Source organism: Pristis pectinata, chromosome 12, assembly GCF_009764475.1.
Source record: "Pristis pectinata isolate sPriPec2 chromosome 12, sPriPec2.1.pri, whole genome shotgun sequence".
NCBI lineage: Eukaryota > Metazoa > Chordata > Chondrichthyes > Rhinopristiformes > Pristidae > Pristis > Pristis pectinata.
In genome coordinates, this window is record NC_067416.1 from 21,774,736 (window position 1) to 21,794,065 (window position 19,330).

At 39.2% G+C, this 19,330-nt stretch overlaps 1 protein-coding gene across 1 annotated transcript; it reads right to left on the reverse strand.

The window, feature by feature from the left end:
* Window positions 1-3,898: 3,898 nt before the first annotated feature.
* Window positions 3,899-18,804, reverse strand: eef1akmt2 (EEF1A lysine methyltransferase 2). The gene is made up of 6 exons (XM_052027507.1): window positions 18,683-18,804; window positions 15,652-15,717; window positions 13,860-13,974; window positions 10,133-10,240; window positions 8,752-8,968; window positions 3,899-5,052 (listed from the first exon to the last, which is right to left on the reverse strand). The coding sequence occupies exons 1-6, from the start codon at window positions 18,781-18,783 to the stop codon at window positions 4,955-4,957; spliced, it is 705 nt and encodes a 234-aa protein (XP_051883467.1). The 5' UTR covers window positions 18,784-18,804; the 3' UTR covers window positions 3,899-4,954.
* Window positions 18,805-19,330: the final 526 nt, after the last annotated feature.

Genomic DNA, 19,330 nt, shown 5'->3' on the forward strand with positions numbered 1-19,330 from the left:
TTCAAACAAGCCAATGATTCAGGGTCAAGAACAAAGGTGGGTTACAAGCCAATCCGTAGGTGTGCTCTTAATGGGTGGGGTGGAGCCAGACCCTTGATTGACAGTGGTGTAGCTTCCGACCCGATAGGCAATGCTATCATCTGACCATGGGGGTCAGTAGTGTTGTCACTGTCATCTGACCCCTGGCCTCTCATACTACATTCCCTTTGTCAAATGTTTCTTCTGGAGTTTCCCTCATTGACCTTTTCACAATCTGAACTTCTTTTCCATCTCAATGGCCTTCCCGGGAGTAGGCACAACTCCACTTCAACATTCCGATGTACTGGCCAGGAGCACGGTAGAGCCAAATTTAGTAACTTTAAAAAGAGAATCAAACATGCATTTGGAAAGGAAATTATTTTCAGGGCTAAGGGGGAAAGAGTGGTCGGAGGGTGACACACATACAAGTCATAGAGTCATACAGCATGGAGACAGGCCCTTTGGCCCATCCCATCCATACTGACTGTGTTGCCCATTCCCATCTGCCTGCATTTGGCCCATAGCCCTCTAAACCTTTCCTATCCATGTTCCAAGTGGAAGTAATTGGAAACTTCTGCCACAGGGCTAGCACAAACACGATGGACTGCATAGTAACCTGGGGAGGTGGCATAGACTCTATGTGCTGAATGGCTTCTTTCTGTGGTGTTACAAGTATAAGGAAATATGATAAAATGGCAAATTAAAAAAGAACTTCCTGGATTATTTAATATTTTCTATTCCTACATTACCAAAATATCAAATAGTGGTTGTCAAATGTGGTTTACTTTTTTTTGAAGTCTACTACCTTACTTCAATGTTTAAGTAAGCAAAATTTAAATGCGCAGAAAAGGCATTCATTAAGACGCTGTGTTGCATAGTTGTTATTTAAAGGATATATAAGTCTAGAGAAGGTGGCTAAATGCAGTGTTTCAGTGCATAGTAGTGTAGTGGTTAGCACCAGCGACCTGGGTTTAATTCCTGCCGCTGCCTGTAAAGAGGTTGTACATTCTCCCCGTGTCTGTGTGGGTTTCCTCCGGGTGCTCTGGTTTCTTCCCATATTCCAAAAAGACGTACAGCTTAGGAAGTTGTGGGCATGCTATGTTGGCGCCGGAAGTGTGGCGACACTTGCGGGCTGCCCCCAGAACACTCTACACAAAAGATGCATTTCACTGTGTGTTTCGATGTACATGTGACTAATAGAGATCTTAATCTTAATTAATGAATCTGCTGGATCACTGATCTGTATGGTACATACCACTTTCTAATGTTTACTTGACTATTTTGAGGGTGCAGGATATTACAGATCTCATTGTTCATCACTAAAATCCCTGATATTTTAAACTTTTCCATAAAAATGTAGAAGCAATATTTTTCAAAAGTACTTATTGATGTTACTAATTGTAGGTGCATGACAGACAATTATTCAGAGTAATAGTTCCAAGCATGTGTTTCACGTATGTTTCTCTACAGAACGTGTGCATCACTGAGAAGGCAGTAACAGAGCAAACAGTCTTAATCAAACTTAAGCTGATTATTTGGTTAATACTTGTTTAGCTGTTTTCTCAGACTGTCTTCAGATGAGTGGGCATGTATGTCAGCTCTCTCCTTCAACCCATTTCATCATAACTTATCCAGGGGCTAAAAGAAAGTTAACAAGAAATCAAACTGAAAATTCAAAATAAACTTCTTTACCGAGAGAGTGGTCAAAGTATTGAACTCATTTCCACAGAGAGCAGTTAGAGCAAGTGCTATTTAAGAAAAAGCTAAATAGGCATGAGGGAGAAAGGAATAGAGGATTATAGCAATAAAGTTCATTGAGAAACCTTGGGAGGAGGCTCGCTTGGGTTATGAAGATTGGCTTGGACTGGCCAGGTCAAATGGCCTGTTTTAATGCTGTATATTCTACATAATAATATGTTGATCATCTGATGATGTAGCTTCTATAAATGAAAGTTAAAGGCTCTCCCATTGCTTACCTTATTTTAGAAGTCTTTCTATCTGGGAAAATTATATATTTTTATTCCCAATCTTGCTTGATCACAGAGTTGCTTGAGCCGAAGGCTCTCCTGTAATTACGTAGTCATTTCCCATTTTCCTGGTATGTTGCGATAATGATATCTGCTCAAATGGCCCAACAGCCTAACCTAAATCCATTGCTCCAAGCCAAGATCTGTTTTTTCTAATATGTAGCCCTTTAAGAAGTTCAGAAATTGAAGTGGAGTAGGCCATCCATGCCCATGTGTGTGCTTGGCCATTCAATACAATCATGCTGAACTTTTACCAGCGCCACTTCCCTGCACTAATTTTGTAAGCCTTGATTCCTTAATATCCAACTATCTACTGATTCCTTTCTTGAATACACTCAGTGACTGAGCCCTCATTGCCCTCCTCATAGGAGAGTTCCAAGATTCAGTATCCTTTCAGTGAAAGAACATTTCATCTCAGACTTGAATGACCAACCTTTGAGCTTGTGAACTCTAGTTCTGACACTCCTGCATCCCAAGCCTCCTAAGAATTTTATAGGTTTCAATTAGATCTTTTTCTTCAAAACACAAAGCTTAGAGATTCGGTCTGATTTGCTCCTCAAATGACAAACCTGTCATCCCACAAATCTACCTACTGAATCTTTATGGCACTCCTTCTGTCACAAATATATCCTTCCTTAGGTAGGGAGACAAGACCCATTCATAACATTCCAGATGAGTTCTCAGCAGGGCATTACATAATTGGAGCAAAACCTTTCTATTCTTGTACATAAATCCTCTTGCAATAAAGGCCAACATACCATTTGTCTTCTAGTTACTTGTTGTACTTATAAGTAAACTTTCACTGATTCTCCTTCATGTGTAAGGACACCCAGGTCCCTCAGAACACCAACACCTTACAATCACTTAATATTGAATAAAACCTGGAAAAATATAGTATTTAGGGCCATTATCACCATCATTATATCACCTGCTTGGTTATATTATGCTTTTTTGTACCCAACAGTTATAACAGATTAAATAATCCTGACATTATATTCTGAAAATAGTGTAACAGAACAAATACCTACCAAAGAATGAATGTCATTCCAGTTGTCATCATTTGCTCAACTGTAAAAGTGAATTGTTCTCTTATGATACAAGGTACAAATTTGTCAGATGTTGTGGGCACTAAGCCATGCAAACAGCCAAGGTCCCAGCTGGGATCTTGTGTTATCTGTGCTCAGCTGAAATGACAACAGATGAACCAATAGGTGACCCAGCACAGCAGGGTTAGGGAGAGAAAAGTGAAGTATGATTCTCATTATTGATTGCAATTAGATTTGAAGCTTGTTCCCTGAGCAAAGACTGCAGGGGTGCAGCAAATATGACAGGGAAGAAATTGATGTCATTTTCAATTGTTGGTCCATCTTTTATCCTATCTGTATTTTCGTTTCACCTGAAGACAATGGAAAAAAAGGCAGGAAGTAAAATATGCAGTCATTTGTTTGTGCAAATTTTCTACCAGAGTTTAATTTCCAGTTGAACTCCAATGCCTTCAGCATGAGATGGGGAAGGGGGAATGTCGGGGGAGATGTGTCAATGGACTAATATGATTGATTACTGTGGTCAGTGGAATATGATAGAAGTGGGATTATCCTGATGCCCTCCATAATCAAATAGCTCATTAACACACTAAAAGGGTCACTTGTGAAGACTAATCCCTTGGGTGAAATTGTGAAAGACCATGAGGTACTGAGGAGTTACCTAACACCTAGAACCTGAACCCTAACAAGGGCTGGCACCTTCAGAGCAGAGGAAAGAAAAAAGGGCAATAAGGAAAAAGGAAATCAGAAAAATAATGAAAAAAAAACAAGGAAACATATATTTTCCCCTTAACATAAACAAAGTATTTATGCATTTTTTATACAGCCTGTATTTTTATTCGACAGTTTCCAATACAAGATTTTGTCCAACATCAAAGCAGTTTCATAGTTTGTAAGACAGGAAACAGCAACAAATAAGATTTACTAAAAAAGGGACAGTTTTAATGGACCGTTCCAGCTATTCAAGTCTCAAATATTAAATCAAGCCATAACTATTTAATCTTGCCTATAGTATTTCATGCTAATTAACTGGGTTAGAATGCCACATGATAGGCAAAAATAGTTAAAAGCAAAACTACTACTATCCATCTTATAAGTTACTACTTCCAAAAGTAACTTCTAGCTTCTCAAATGCCAAATCAAAGTTCTGTGTATGATCCAACTTTTTTTTTTAAGTAATTTAGTTTTGTTTGCCAAGGGTACTGAATATTGTGCCTCAGTCCATCTTTCAAGGCATGTTAACTTGGCTATTTTTAAATAATAAACGTTAACAAAATGAGTGGCTAATGTCCTTAAGTTTTAAAAAAAACTTTATAGTTTTCAAATTTTCTATAATCTTTCTGATACACAACATCCATCAAAACAAGCTTTTGCAGGACTCTTAACATAGATCAAACAGGATTTCAAAGATGGTATAAAACCAGGCAAAACCAAGGTCATGATCTTCTTGGAATAAGTGGTGGAACTGTAATCTTCAGTTCTAATACTGACGCCCTCCCCAGGATTAACATAAGTCACAGATATGTATTTATAGTATTACACCACAAGAGGCCATTAGTGTGCTTTGCAATAGGCATTAGTGGGCAAAGGAGAGGAATTGCCGCTTTTCAATGTTAAAAATGACACAAATCATTTTTATGCTTTGTTTTTCTATCTGTTTTAGTAACAACTTCAAACTTTTTAGAACAATGACATCAGTACAAAAATAATCATTTTCACATGTTCACTGTGTACCATGTATAAATAAAAGAAAAAAATTGAATCTCTGGGGACTAACTGTGGTCTGTTTAAGTAATTCTGGTTCTAGGAGAGCAGTAATTAGGAGCTGAACACCAGGAGATGCTTGTGACCTGCTGTTAACCAAACTCATTCTTTTCGTTTGAAAACTAACACTGTTACGCTACTTCCAGTTTTTCCTCCAAAATGGAATTTAGGTGTTGGTAGTTCCTCCAGCAATTCTAATCCTGCAATAAAACAAATAAATAGAGCACATTACTGTCACTATACATGGCAGTTATATTACAGTTAATTGCTATCCCTAGAAAGTCACTGCAGCTGTCTAAAACATACTCCTCCAATACATACAGTCACAATGGCAAAGCAGGAAGTGCTGCTGCTGCACAGCTCCAGTGACATGGGTTTGATCCTGACCTCTGGTGCTGCTTGTGTAGAGTCTGCACATTCTCCCTGTGACTGTGAGCTTTCCCCATGTTCTCGGATTTCCTCCTGTATCCCAAAGCCGTTATGAGTTGGTGGGTTTATAGGGATCTGTAAATTACCACTACAGTAGTTGGGCAGGGAGTTAATTGTCTTGTGAGAGACAATAGGTTACAGGAAACTAAGTGGGAATAATGGGATTGCAGTTATTGCTCTGGGAAGTGGATTCAACTCAATGGGCTGAATGGCCTCAACCTATGTAATAAAGAAGTATGAATTATATTGGAAGAGACTTTAAATGTCAAAGAATTGGTTAGAAATGGTCTGGCCCAAGCTGATTACAAGCTATAGGTATTCAGCATTGTTAAAATGTTTTTGCTGTACTGAAGTCCTGCAGAGGCTCAGCAATCATCTATTTTGGAGCACCAGATGTGCCAAGGGATACTCCTGCAGGAGTTCTACCTCACAGCACTATTCCTGTATGTCTACAGGCTATTTACATTGTTGAAGAAACTGAAAGGAACAATTTAACTTTTATTGCTATTTGATTTGCCCTAGTGATCACCTGAGAAAGGCCATTGATAATGGTCTGGAAAATCAGTTAGAGAGCAGTGGGGAGCAAAGGAAAAGGAATCTGGGAATCAAAGCCTTCCTTACGGTCTCAGGTTTTATATACTTCTGTTCCAGTATCTGTTCCAAGCACTGTCTTCAAACCAACTTCGTAGAGTGATGTAATCCCTCTACAAACAACTTAATTAATTTCATGGACTATACTTGAAGATCCCAAATTCCAATTGTTTAAACCCATACAATTAGATTTTCAGTTCTCTCAAAGCTCCAAGACTCCTTTTACCAATATTATAAGTAACATCCCATGTGACTGTGACATTGGTTATGTTTATTCTGGTCATTAAACTTTGATATGGTTGACCACATCAGGTTTCTCTAGCTCTGCATATAGTTGGGTGGGGCTGCCAGGTTCCATTCATATCTAACCAGCATCACTCTCAACCCCTCCATTGTGTCCAAGATGTTAGATTTCTTGTCCAATAGGTAAGAGCAGAGATTTCTTCCAGCTAACTTTGGAAAACAGGAGCGACCATCTTTGGTCTCCGTCACAAACTATTCTTTAACAGTCTACTGCATCTCTTTCCCTGGAAACTGCGCAAGACTGAACCAGAAGTGCAGTCTGACCACATGCCTGCACCATCAATAAATCTGCCAATTATATTACTCAACTCTGCCCTTGTTGCAGCTCAAACGCTGCTGGAATCTTCATCAAAACTAACGCTGCATTGGATCTTGCTGTACACTACAAAAAAAACACAGACTAGCTGACCACCATGCTTGTGCACCAGGAAGTCAGGAGTGAGCTGCAGGTTGAATGCTGGCTCATGTGATGTTCTGATCTGCTTCTTGTCACACACTGAGTCAGGCTGAGCTGAGTGGTGGGATGCACTTCATATCTGGCCCTTCAGCTTTACACCAGCTGTGGCTGGCATATGCAGCAAATCCCATTCATTTTAATGGGGCTGCTGACCTGGATTAAGACCAGATTTGTCTTTCTTTTAATTTTATTCAAACAGAATGTTTTTAATTAATTTTAGTATTTTTAATTAAATATTTTCTTTAGTTTTTGCAGGCTTTTTATTTTTTTTAAACTACTTCCATGCATTTCCACTGTTTTTAGATATATATCATTATCAGCGACATTTAAAAACAGTTGAAAAGACCTTTGGCCGCAGTGAGCCAGTCAGGGCAGGGCCTCAGGATTTGCCCCCAGGGCTCAGTAATCACTTATGGGATGGTCATGGCAGCAAGGCATAGAGATGCTTTGACCCTGTAGGGCCCCAAAGAGGAGGTGCCACTGAGGGAATCGCACAGGGAGGTGCTCCTGGCCACCTCCCTTCATAAACCGTAGGTTATCCAGGACTGTGCTACGAGGTCCTAATTTGCTCAAAGTTCCACTCACCCATCAACCTGTGCTTGCTGATCTACACAAGTCCCTATTTAAGTACAGGAAGTGCCCGACTTACGAATGCCCGTACATACGAACCGACCTTTGTGGTCTTAATGACCTTCGGTTTGTAAGCGGGCCTGGCCCCCGATCCTACCACAGCGGTGATACACCTCCTTTGGCCCAACCCCGGGCCAAGTGTGCATGTGCGGCTGGGGCCATGTGCAGCTGCGACCCCCGGGCCAAGTGCGCGTGTGCGGACACTGTTCCGAGTTACGTACAAAATCGGGTTACGAACAGTCTCAAAAACGGAACTTGTTCGTAACCTGGGGACTTCCTGTAATGCCTTTAAATATTTCATCCTTGTCTTCAAGTCACTTTGTAGCCCCATTCTCCTCTAGCCCTACACCCCGAGATTTCTGTGCTCCTCAGATTTGGTCCCCTTGATTACTTCTTAATTTAGTGGTCCATTATTGGTGGTTGTTGGTTGTGTCTTAATCTTCAAAAGCCTGAAGTTCTAGATTTATCTCTCTGCCTCTCTTTCATCCTTTGAGAACTTCTTGAAACCAACCTAAGAGCAAGTCACTCTAACAAGAAAGAATCTAACCATCTACCTTGGACATTCAATGGTATTAGCATTGCCAAATCCCCCACTATCCATATCCTGATGATCATCATTGACTAGACACTCAACTGGACCAACTACATAAATATCACGGCTAGAAGAGCAGTCAGAGGCTGGGTATCCTACGATGAGTGACTCACTTCCTGACATCCCAAAGCACAGTCAACATGTACAAGACGCAAGTCAGGAGCGTGATGGAATTCTCTCCACTTGCCTGGATGAATCCAATGCCAACAATTCTCAAAAGCTCAACACCAAGTCCAAGGCACCCATTTGATTGGCACCCTTTCCACCACCCTAAACATTCAATCCTTCCATAATGATGCATCTATAAAATGCACTGCAGTTACTCCCCTTTGCTAAGTCAATAGCACCTCCCAAATCTGTGGCCTCCATCGCCAAAAAGGACAAATAAATGAAGCATGTTGGTGAAACCCACCACCTACAGGCCCCTCTCCTAGTCACACACTATTCCTGACTTGGAAACATACCAAGGTTCTAAATCCGGGAACTCCCTTCCCATTAGCACTGTGGGAAGATCTTCATCAGAAAGACTGGAATGGTTCAAGGAAGCAGTTTACTACATTCCTAATGACAATTAGGGATGGGCAATAAATCTTAGACATGCCAGCAACACCCATTCTCAAGAATTAGTTTAAAAAAACATTTTCATCACTTGTCCCAAAATCTAATGGCTTGGTGTCAATTTTTGTTTGATAATGCTCCTGTGAAGCAACTCATAATGTTTTACAAATTATTGCTGCTGTTGTTGGAAATGGTGTTTAGCAAAAAGTAAAAATGTCAGATAGATAAAATGTACTTTTGCAGCCAAAGTTCCTGCCTTGATACATTTCCAGACACACCTTGGAAACAATAAAACTAGTAATTTGAAACAACAATAATGTCAGCAAGGAGATAATTTACCTTCATTGAAGTGATTGACAAGTTCTTGTTTAGTCCAGTTACATGATGTTATAAGGAACAGCCCTCCATTCTTCAGAACATTGAGTAAGGACTGGTGATAACGTCTTAGTTTCTCACCTGGGTGGTCAAAACTAAGACTAATGGCATCAAAGGTTCCCTTGTCGATGCAAATTTCATAATGGGAAAGACAAGGAAATGGATGCAAAAAGTCTGCCACCTAAAGATACAGTAAAGTAATGTTAAGAATGGATTCCCAGACGCTTTATCTAAAACATTTATTAACATATATTAATGTGGTAGGAGGAAGGGGGAAAAGAGTCTTTCATTCATGTGTGAATGTAATCACGCTTCTCTAGAAATAATCACTGGTATAAATTAAAATTATTACTAATACTCCAAGTTCATCTATATGACAGCAATTAATTGATTGGCATACCTATAGTAAATAGTATAGCTGATTTCCTTGAATATTTGGTATATTTCTAACCAAATAATAGAAGCAAGGAGGTTTTATGATAATGGCTAAAAGTTTGAATTTAACTGTGGACTAAAGATAAAATCTTATTATCTTGTGATAGCAAAATAATTATTGTTATTTAGTGCATACACACTATCAGTTTTATTATTGCCAAATTCATCTGAAGTATGAAATAACAGTTTTCAGTATCTGATTTCCATATCATTTGCTACATTTAATAGTTGACATAGTATTAATGTCAGGGTACTTAAAACAGTATTTGCTGTCAGAATTATAACATTTTGCATGAAAAGACATCAAAGTTCTTGCATGGATCAAGGAATTGCAGAGATAAAAATAAGCATGACATCAGAACACACCTCCTTCAACCATCATGTTACCAGTCATTGGTTTCTGAGCAATTACTCTATGTAACCTCATAGTCAATTATGCCTACAGATTTATTTTAATTGTACTAAAAATGCTTAACATCATAGCTAATCAGATTGACAAATCCTGCTAAGGAGAAATGTGCAAGTTAATTCCCAGTCCCTTTGAATACTTGAGAGAGTCATGCCATAAGTTCTTTCACAGCTTTCATAGACTTCCCCACAGATATGTGAAGAATTCAATGAAGTGTGATCTAAATGTAAGTCTGTCTGCATTGTACCCGATGCTTACAAAGGTAGCTGGAAAAGCAAATTACAAGGTAGATTCGAAGTCTGCAAAAGGATCATTGATAGATTAAATATGTAGGCAATGACTCTGAATGTAATTAAGTTCTCATGGGTCAGGGAAGAAGTGTAAACAATTTGAGGGAGTGGAGAAATCATTTATTGGAGAAAACATTGGCAATGGTTTGTCTTATCCATTATGGTATTTTAAATAACAAAGTTTGAAATAGAAACTTGCTAAAATCCATACCTGTAACTTCAAAGACAATAACTCTTCCTTTTCAGCAACAGCTTTAGCAAGCTCCACAGCAGTGGATGAATTATCAATTCCAGACAGGTTGGTAAACCCAGCTTTTGCCTGAAATAAATAAAAAGTACTAATATCAGTTAAGGATATATTTAAAATATGAAATGGTCTTGCTTTTGGCTGTCTTTAATTATGAACTCTGTTACAATCACTCACACAGATAGATTTGAGGATTTTCACATTTGACATATTCTTAATTTTTGATAATTATGGAAATCTCAAGTCTATCATTGAACAAAGTAATTTATACTTTTCAGAAATGCAAAGTTTGCAACTTCCATTCAGTGAAATGTTTTGCAAGAGAAGTACTGCAGGAGACAGGACAACACAGCACAGATTTGACATCACATTGAAAATAAGGACATAAGAAATATAGAAAGGAGAAGACCATTTAGCAGATATTTTACCTCAGTGCCTCTTCTTACTCCCTGTTCCCTGCCTATTAATCAATCCTTACTATTATCCTCGTCTCAGGATATGTTCCAGAGGCATACGGTCATACAACACAGAAATGGGCCCTTTGGCTCACCATATCCATGCCAACCATCAAGTAGCTGTCCAAACTAATTCTATCTACCAGCACTTGGTCTATAGACTTCTATGCTTTGGTGATTTCAGTGCTCATCTAGTTAGTTCTTAGAAGTTGTAAGAATACCTGCCTCCACCATCCACTCATCAGTGCATTCCAGATCCCAACCACCCTCTGGGTGAAAAAATTCTTCCCTCTGAAACTCTTACCCCCTTTCCCTAAAACTATGCCCTCTAGTTTTTGACACTTCAGATATAGGAAGAAATGTCCTACTATCTACCCTTTCTAAGGCCCACAAGATTTTGTATACCTGTGTTAGGTCCCTTTAACCTCCTCCACACCCAAGCAAAACAAATTCAGCCTATCTGTCTCTCCTCATTTGAGAATGGTTCTCACAGATTGAAAGGTAACAAATCTAATCCTGCTATTTAAGAAAGGATGGAGAGAGAAAAAATGGGGAACTACAAATAACTTGTCCTGACATCCGTTCCATGCAACATCCTGGTGAATATCTTCTCCACTCTCTCCAGTGCAATCACAACCTTCCTCACACTGTGATGACCAGAACTGAACATAATACTCCAGATGTGGCCTAACCAATATTTTATAAAGTTGAACCATTATCGCCCTGTTCTTATATTCCATGCCCCAGCTAAAGAAGGCAAGTATCCTGTATGCCTTCTTCACCAATTTACTTACCTGTGCTGCCACCTTCAGAGATTCTCAGACTTGTACACGGAGGTCCCTCTGTTCCTCTATACTCCCTGGGACCCTGCCATTCTTTATGTATGCCGTAACATTATTAGTCGTCCCAAAGTGTATCTTCCATTTATTAGGATTATATTCATCTCCATTGCTCTGCCCAACTGCTCCTGTAACCTACAACTATCCTCCTAGTTTTGTTTAGTACCCTCCTATGTGGCATCATGTCAAAGGCCTTCTGAAAGTTGAAATACACTTCATGTACTAGGAGCCTCATATCTATTATGCTAGTTACAACCTCAAAAATCTAATATATTTGTCAAATATGATTTCCCTTTCATTAATCCATATCAACTTTGATCCAATCCTATTATCATTTCCAAGTGTCCTGTTACTGCTTCCGTAATAGTGGATCCCAGCATTTTCCCTGCTACTGATGTCAGGCTAAGTTATTTGTAGTTCCCCATTTTCTCTCTCCATCCTTTCTTAAATAGTAGGATTAGATTTGTTCCCTTTCAGTCTGTGAGAACCATTCTCAAATTGATGGAATTTTGGAAGAAGGCAGCCAGTGCATCCTTCATCCTCACTGCCACCTTTTCCAAAAACTTAGGTTGCAGGCCATCACTTCCTGGGGATTTATTGGCTTGCAGTTCTACTTCAAATTTTTTTTAAATTAGTGCTAAATTCTTTCAGCTTCTCATTTAGCGAAGATCTCTTGCTGTGTAATTCCAGGTTTTTTATGTCTTCGTCCATGAAAGAGGGGCACAAAATTTTTGTTTAAGTTCTCTACTACTTCTGTATTCCCAGTATAATTTCTGCTTCAGTCTGTAAGGAATTCACATTAACACGTTAACCTTTTCCTTTTTGCATATCTATTAGACACTCTTACAGTCTATTTTTATATTTCTCATTAGACTACCCTTGTTTTCTAATTTCCCTATCAGCACCTTGTGCCTCCTTTGGTGAATTCTGAAATGCTCCCAATCCTCAGTCTCAGTGGCCTTATTGCCAACATTATAAGCCCTTCCCTTCTGATCTAGTGCTGACTTCAATTTCTCTTGTTAGCTATGGTTGAATCACTTTTACTGTTTTCTTTTCTCTTTAAAAGGATATAATATTGCTGCAAACAATATACTAGTTCTTTAACTTTTAGTCATTGTTTGTCTATTGTCATACTTTTAATATAGTTTCTCAATCTACCAGTGCCAGTTTATGTCTCATGCCTTTGCAGTTTGCATTGTTTAGATTAGTTACAGATTAAACTAAATCACTTTAACCATCACATAAAATTCAGTCACATTCTGATCAGTCTTTCCTAAAGGCCCCTTAACTACAAGTTTATTAATTAACCATATCGCATTACATAACTTTATATCTAAAATAGCCAGTTGCTTAGTCGGTTCCTTGAAATACTATTTCAAAAAACCATCTTATTTACACGGGTATGATTACAGTATGTTTATTGATCCTCCAGATCTTCCTGGAGCATTCTAAACTTACTTCTAAATTTTAAAGATACCAAGATTCCAGCTGCATCCAGCAATGCTTCCAACCTGTTTGAAATATTAACGGCCCCTGCATGTGTTTGCATACATATAGAGCTGAGCCCTGACTAGGACTGTCAGATTACATACAGTCAGCAAGCCAGAGACTAAGAACTGATTTGGAAAATGGTATTCAAAATATTAAGATATCTTTATTAGTCACATGTACATTGAAACACACAGTGAAATGCATCTTTTGCGTAGAGTGTTCTGGGGGCAGCCTGCAAGTGTCACCACGCTTCCGGCACCAACATAGCATACCAACAACTTCCTAACCCGTACGTCTTTGAAAAGTGGGAGGAAACCAGAGCACCTGGAGGAAACCCACGCAGACACGGGGAGAATGTACAAACTCCTTACAGACAGTGGCTGGAATTGAACCCAGGTTGCTGGCGCTGTAATAGTGTTACGCTAACCGCTACACTACTGTGCAAATATTGCAAAGCTACTTGCATTTTGATCGAATTCATAACATACAGAGGCATTTCAAAACACTTTGCAGGAAAGTGGATAAAAATGAACTCCAAGTTGGGGGTGGGTAAAAGAGGTTTAAGAGGGACAGAAAAATGGTTAAAGAGTACCAGCTTAAGGATCATAAAGCAGAAAGTAAGAAAGGAAGCTCAAGTGGGTAGGGGCAAGACAGTTAAAGGAGTGACAATTGTCAGCAGAGCAAGGAACAAGAAATAAACTAATGCTAAATGACCAGGAGGTGAGGACAAGATTATCTAAGCTTTTAGAGCCTCAAAACAACAAGAGTAACAGTGATATAGCTGATTGTAGAAAAGGGCTAAATTAGGTTTCGATAAACCATACTGACTATGAAGACAAAAGTCAGGACTTGACTCAGGTGAATTAGATTTTACTTACATGTTTTTACATAATGAAATATACTTACTAGCTCAACTAAAAGTTCTCCATTTCCAGTCCCAATATCCAACAGGGCAACATCCTTTGGAATATTTTGCTTTTCCAACCAGTTTCGGATGCGATCCATACTTTCTTTACCAAACCTAAAGGAAATGGGGCTTGTGACAATTGCTGATGGATTAACTGCCTCCACAAAGCTAAATATTTGTCATGGATCATACAAGGAAACAAATTTATCAAAGAAGTGTAATCAGGTCAGCAGTAAACCATATACATGCAAGACCAATAAAATTGTATTAAATAATAAATACAATAAATTTATTAAATTACATTCATGGTTCACCAATGCTGCAGCTTTCCAAACTTTTTTTTAAAATGTAAAAGACACAAATTAAAAATATAAATTAAAATAAGGGTTTGAACGTTTATTTAAATATCTTTTTCTTTCCATGATTAATTCCCTTTCCTGGGGGTGCCCGGATTACATTCTAAGGCTATTCTCTGAGCCTTTGCCCAGGGTATCCGTATTAATTTATGAACCTACAAAGGAAGCATCAGAAGGCTATTCAATAATGGGTCAGATCTTATCTCATAAACATTTTTTTTGAGATTTCAAGCTTGTAATTCATAATTAAGGCCATAAAACTGGCAAATGTTTCCCCTCTACAGCCCAGAGTTCAGACTGGGGTGACCCTATTTTCTAATCTGCTTTGTATTTAACCCTAACTCACAGGAAAAATTTTAGTAATATTTAGTCTCAGTAATATTTTTAAAGAATTTTAAAGACAATATTAGAAATGAGGAAGAACTCAAATTGAACATTAGACTGTTAAGACAAAATTTCAGCATGGATAAGATGTTACAGAAGAATGGTTTGCTGAGAATATTTATACTGGGAAGCTTTCACAGTATTCCCTTTGTGTGTGAAGGGAATTTCTAAGGTTTTATTAACATATTTCCATTAACAGTGCAGTACATTTTCAGATGTGCTTATGTTGACAGAATGGTAATACAAACGACCCCTTGCAATATGGAGGGGGAGTGTCCCCAGAAAACCATCCACATCATGATTTTCTGTAATGTGAATCCCCTTTTCCCATGAAATCCCTTGTTATAAATGGAGATGCATTCCTGCAGGATGTTTTTCTCTCATATTAAGCTATTTTATCAGCGATGACAAAGTGACCCACTGCCATCATTTACAGCTGAGGCCAACATTAAACTAAGGGGATGGACAAGGATCAACGAATTTTGTCAATTTTTATTTTTAGTCATTCAATACTGTGGGGCAATAGGATTTGGCTATGACATCACCATGTCATTTGATTTGGCAGTCATAGCCAAATCCCTCTTTGCGTTGCTCTCTTTAGTCCGAGGACATGTGAACCAGAGTGCAGCACTGCAGTTCTTCATCTGCAAGGCTTTTTCTCTGCCATGCAAGGCTTGTGGATTTGGAAAGGGCTATAAGGGAGATGGATGGGATTCGATGATCCCGGTTCATGGGAGTAAAGTGGTGTGGAAGTAGTTCACAGGGGTAACAGGTTAAAGTGCGGTGACTTAGTCGAAGTGGAGTAAAGGCTGAGGGATCACTTTAAGGACCTGTCCCTGTGGCTCTCCACAAGGCAGCGTATCAGTGAAAATGTACAATCGACACATTTCACTGTGCCATTGCTGGATTTTAATATATTTTATCCCATTTTGAAGAATCGGTTTCCTTTAAATTGAGTAGCTAGTAGAGATGGTGGAGGGGTAAAGTGAGTATGTAATACTGATATCCACTCTTATGCAAGGCATGGTGTTCAATTCATTTTGCTTCTTACCAAACCTCACTCGTATCCCCTGATTCACGAAAGCACTCGAGTTCCCTTTCATAAGCATGATCCCAACTGCAAATCAAAACAGAACAAAATGTCTCATAATTAAAACTAAAATGAAATCTTCACATCAATATCTGCTTTGATTCAGATCAAGAAGTCATTTAATTACAAGCTCCTTTATTAAAAATAAAATGCTATTAATTACATTTTCTCAAAAACTGCTATTGTGGAGTTTGGAAGAATCCATTTTGTTTCCCATAATAGATATGTGTTTTGAATTTTCCAAATTAGTGTATTGAGCATTGGATTAAAAAATGATACTGATATTTGGTAACATCACTGGATTTCAGGAGACATTAAAATAGACATGTCAACATGGCAATTATGTATTTTCCAAGAATATCAAATTCCTCTACAGGTGGAAGACACTGGCAGAATAAAACTATACTCATTACTCATCTTACTTTCTCTTTCTTTAGGCTGGATTCCAAAATGTTGGAAATGGGAAAATAATTAGTTTGCAAAATATTAACATTTAATCTATGAAAATTATGTTCATGGCATTTTTGTTTATAGGATGCATGCAAATGATGTGGAGGTCCCTTTAACCCATCCATCCATTCCCCCATCTTCCCAGCAACTTTAAACTAACTTGTTTTCTCTCATTCCAGGTTCTGACAAAGGACCTTCAATGTGAAACATTAATTTTGTTTCTCCTTTCACAGATGCTGCCTCACCTGCATTTCCTGCTTTCATTTTATCTCAATTTTAAAGTTTGCACCTTTGTTTACAATTCCTTCTGAGGCCTGTACCTGGAATCCCTTCCAGTCCCATAGCCTTCAGAGATACCTGACCTGATCATCCCAAATTTAATTGCTCACAACTGCCAGTTGTACCGTCAGTTGCAAATGCCCCAAACACTTGAATTCCCCAATTATCTCCACTTCACTTTTTCCCTGTCCTCAGTTGTGACCTTTATTCCTTCAACTCATCACTTTAATTAAATTTTTGATCATCCACCTTAATATCTCTTTATATAGCTCAGTGTCATATTTTAACTCTTTTGTGAAGTGTCTCAGGATTGTTTATTTTACTGTGTTATTGTTGACTCTTGGAAAACCAGTTGATGTGGTGTATGTGGCTATCAGAATCCATTCACTAAAGATGCCACACAAGAAGTTATTGAGTACACACATTGTGGGTAATATACAGGCATGGGCTGAAGATTGGTTAATGGACAGAAAACAGAGAGTAGGAGAAGATGGGTGATTTTTGGATTGACAGGCCAGTGGGGTACTTTCCCATCTTCCTGTTGCCTCACACAGTGACACAGCCCCAGCCTGGCTCAGTCAGGGTGATGCCAACAAGCCACCACGATTTTGCAAATCACAGTCCCTAGACAGAGAACAATGTTTCTGCTCATAATTTGTCCTTATTTAGCATGGACAGTAAGTGATTCATTAGTTGGGGATGAGGCATTAATTAGTAGTAAACTCAAGACTTTCTTGAGCATGTTTGACCTGAAGTCAGATGATTTCATGGAATCTGAAATCAATTGACTGTTCAGCCAAGACTAGGAGTCAAAATCCTAAAATCTGGCAGTGAAGAACTTCAGCCACAAATCACCAATCTTATCGCCCATATGTGGGAAGAGAAGGATAAACCATGTGATAATGACCATCTTTAAGAAAGGAGAGAAGTCTAATTGTGGTAACAGCAGAGGAGTCACATATGCTGTCTGCCAAACTCATTGCCAGAGTCCTCCTCAATTGCCTCCTCCCAGTGGCTGAAGAGCTGCTTCTGAATCACAATGTGGATTCCGTCCACCTAGAGGCACAGTGGACATGATCTTCACCATGCAACTCCAAGGAAAATGCAGGAAACAACATCAACCACTATATAAGGCTTTCTTAAACCTTACTTTGATTTCACTCAGGAGGAAATGTGGAACACTCCTCCTCAGATTCAGCTGCCTTCAGAAATTCATCTGCATTTTACGTTTGCTCCACAATGGCATGCAAGCCATGAATCTCAGTGAAGACTGGAGTCGAGCCAGGCTTTCCTGGCTCAACACTTTGCTCAGTCTTTTTCACTGCAATATTATGGGTCACCTTCAACAAACTTCCCATGGGAATGCAGTTGATCTTCTGAATTAATGGGAAACCATTTAACCTATGGTGAGTACACTCCAGGACCAGGGCCATTCAAATCTTAGTAGTTGAGGTGCAGTATGTAAACCATGTTTGTATTTATGCAACCTTGAAGACTGAGCTCCAAAACATTGTCGACTCATTCACTGAAGTATAGGAGGGGCTAGGCCTTACACTCAACATAACGACATCCAAGTTCTCCATCAATCTGTCACACTGATCTCCAATAGTAGAGGTTCACAACAAGATGCATGAAACCATGGGTCACTTTCCATGTATCAGGACAGTTTCTTGACAAGGGCAGACATGGATGATGAAGTTCACTGCAGCCTTCAATGCACCAGAACGGCCTTTGGTCAATTAAGGAAAAGGGAATTTGAGGATCAGGACCTCGGGCGTCCGGCAAAGCGTATGATCATCGACAGTGGTAACTTCTATCCACCTGTGTGCATCTGACACCTGCACTGCCTACAGTAGGCACTGCATAAATACTAACGATGCCGTCTCTGCAAAATTCCCTGGAGAGCTCGGCAGGTTGGTGTCCGCATTATAATAAGGAGCACTTTACAGCATCCACTACCGAAAGTTGTATCTAGTTTTTATTTCAAACACATTTTTGACTCCGACGGCAATCAGTGACCACCATGCGGCTTGCCCTGCGACTTCAGGGGGAACGGGTTCATCATGAATTAACTATCTACCGTAGAATTGGGTTAAGCATCTTTCTCCCCCCACAAGCTGCACGAAGTGTGCAGCCGCTCAGACTTTAAAGTGAATACATTAAGTTCCAACAACTACTATACGGAGCCGTTATGCATTACACGCAATCATTCAATACTAATTTCACAACAGCAGTAAAGAAGAGATCTAGCAGTAATACATACTACTCTTTTGTTCCTAACTTGGAGGGTTGGAAGTCAATGTTGGACGGGGACTGGTTCTTGTTGGGTTCTTTCTCCAGCTTGACACCACCATGTAAATCCATCCTCCATGCTATGTTAACCCAGGAAGTAGAGCTGATCACTCCAAAGAATTGTCGACAGTAAGTGGGATGTGACATACAAGGAGGCTGCCATATTTCTGACGGGCGAAATTCACGACCGGCGAAGCTAATACTTTCGGTTCCCCTTCTCCATTATATTTAAAAAGATAAGAAATTGGAGTAGGGGTGGGCCGTTCGTCCCCGTCTCACCCCTGCGCCTGTTCCGCCATTCAACAAGATCATTACTGATTTCTACCTCAATATCATTTTTTTTCCTGCACATCCCCGTGCACTTCATCCGTTAAAATGCATCAATCTGTTTTGAATAAATGGCTGAGTCTCCACAGCACTCCGTGGTGGAGAATTTAAAAGATCCTCCACCATCTACGAAAAGAACTTTTTTTTAATATCATCTTAATGCTAAGCAGCCTACCCCTTATCTTGGGGCTGCGATCCAAACCCAATTTCTAACCTACTGTACCCTCTAAAGAGTTTTGAATGTTTCAATGAGTTCCCCTCTCATTCTTCTAACCTCTACCAAATGGAGGTC

Coding starts and splice junctions, on each gene's coding strand:
- eef1akmt2 (XM_052027507.1), bottom strand. CDS start 18,783: ATGGATTTACATGGTGGTGTCAAGCTGGAGAAAGAACCCAACAAGAAC. Junction 15,718..18,682: donor AAGTTAGGAACAAAAGAGTA/GTATGTATTACT, acceptor TTTGATTTGCAG/TTGGGATCATGCTTATGAAA. Junction 10,241..13,859: donor GAGAACTTTTAGTTGAGCTA/GTAAGTATATTT, acceptor TATTTATTTCAG/GCAAAAGCTGGGTTTACCAA.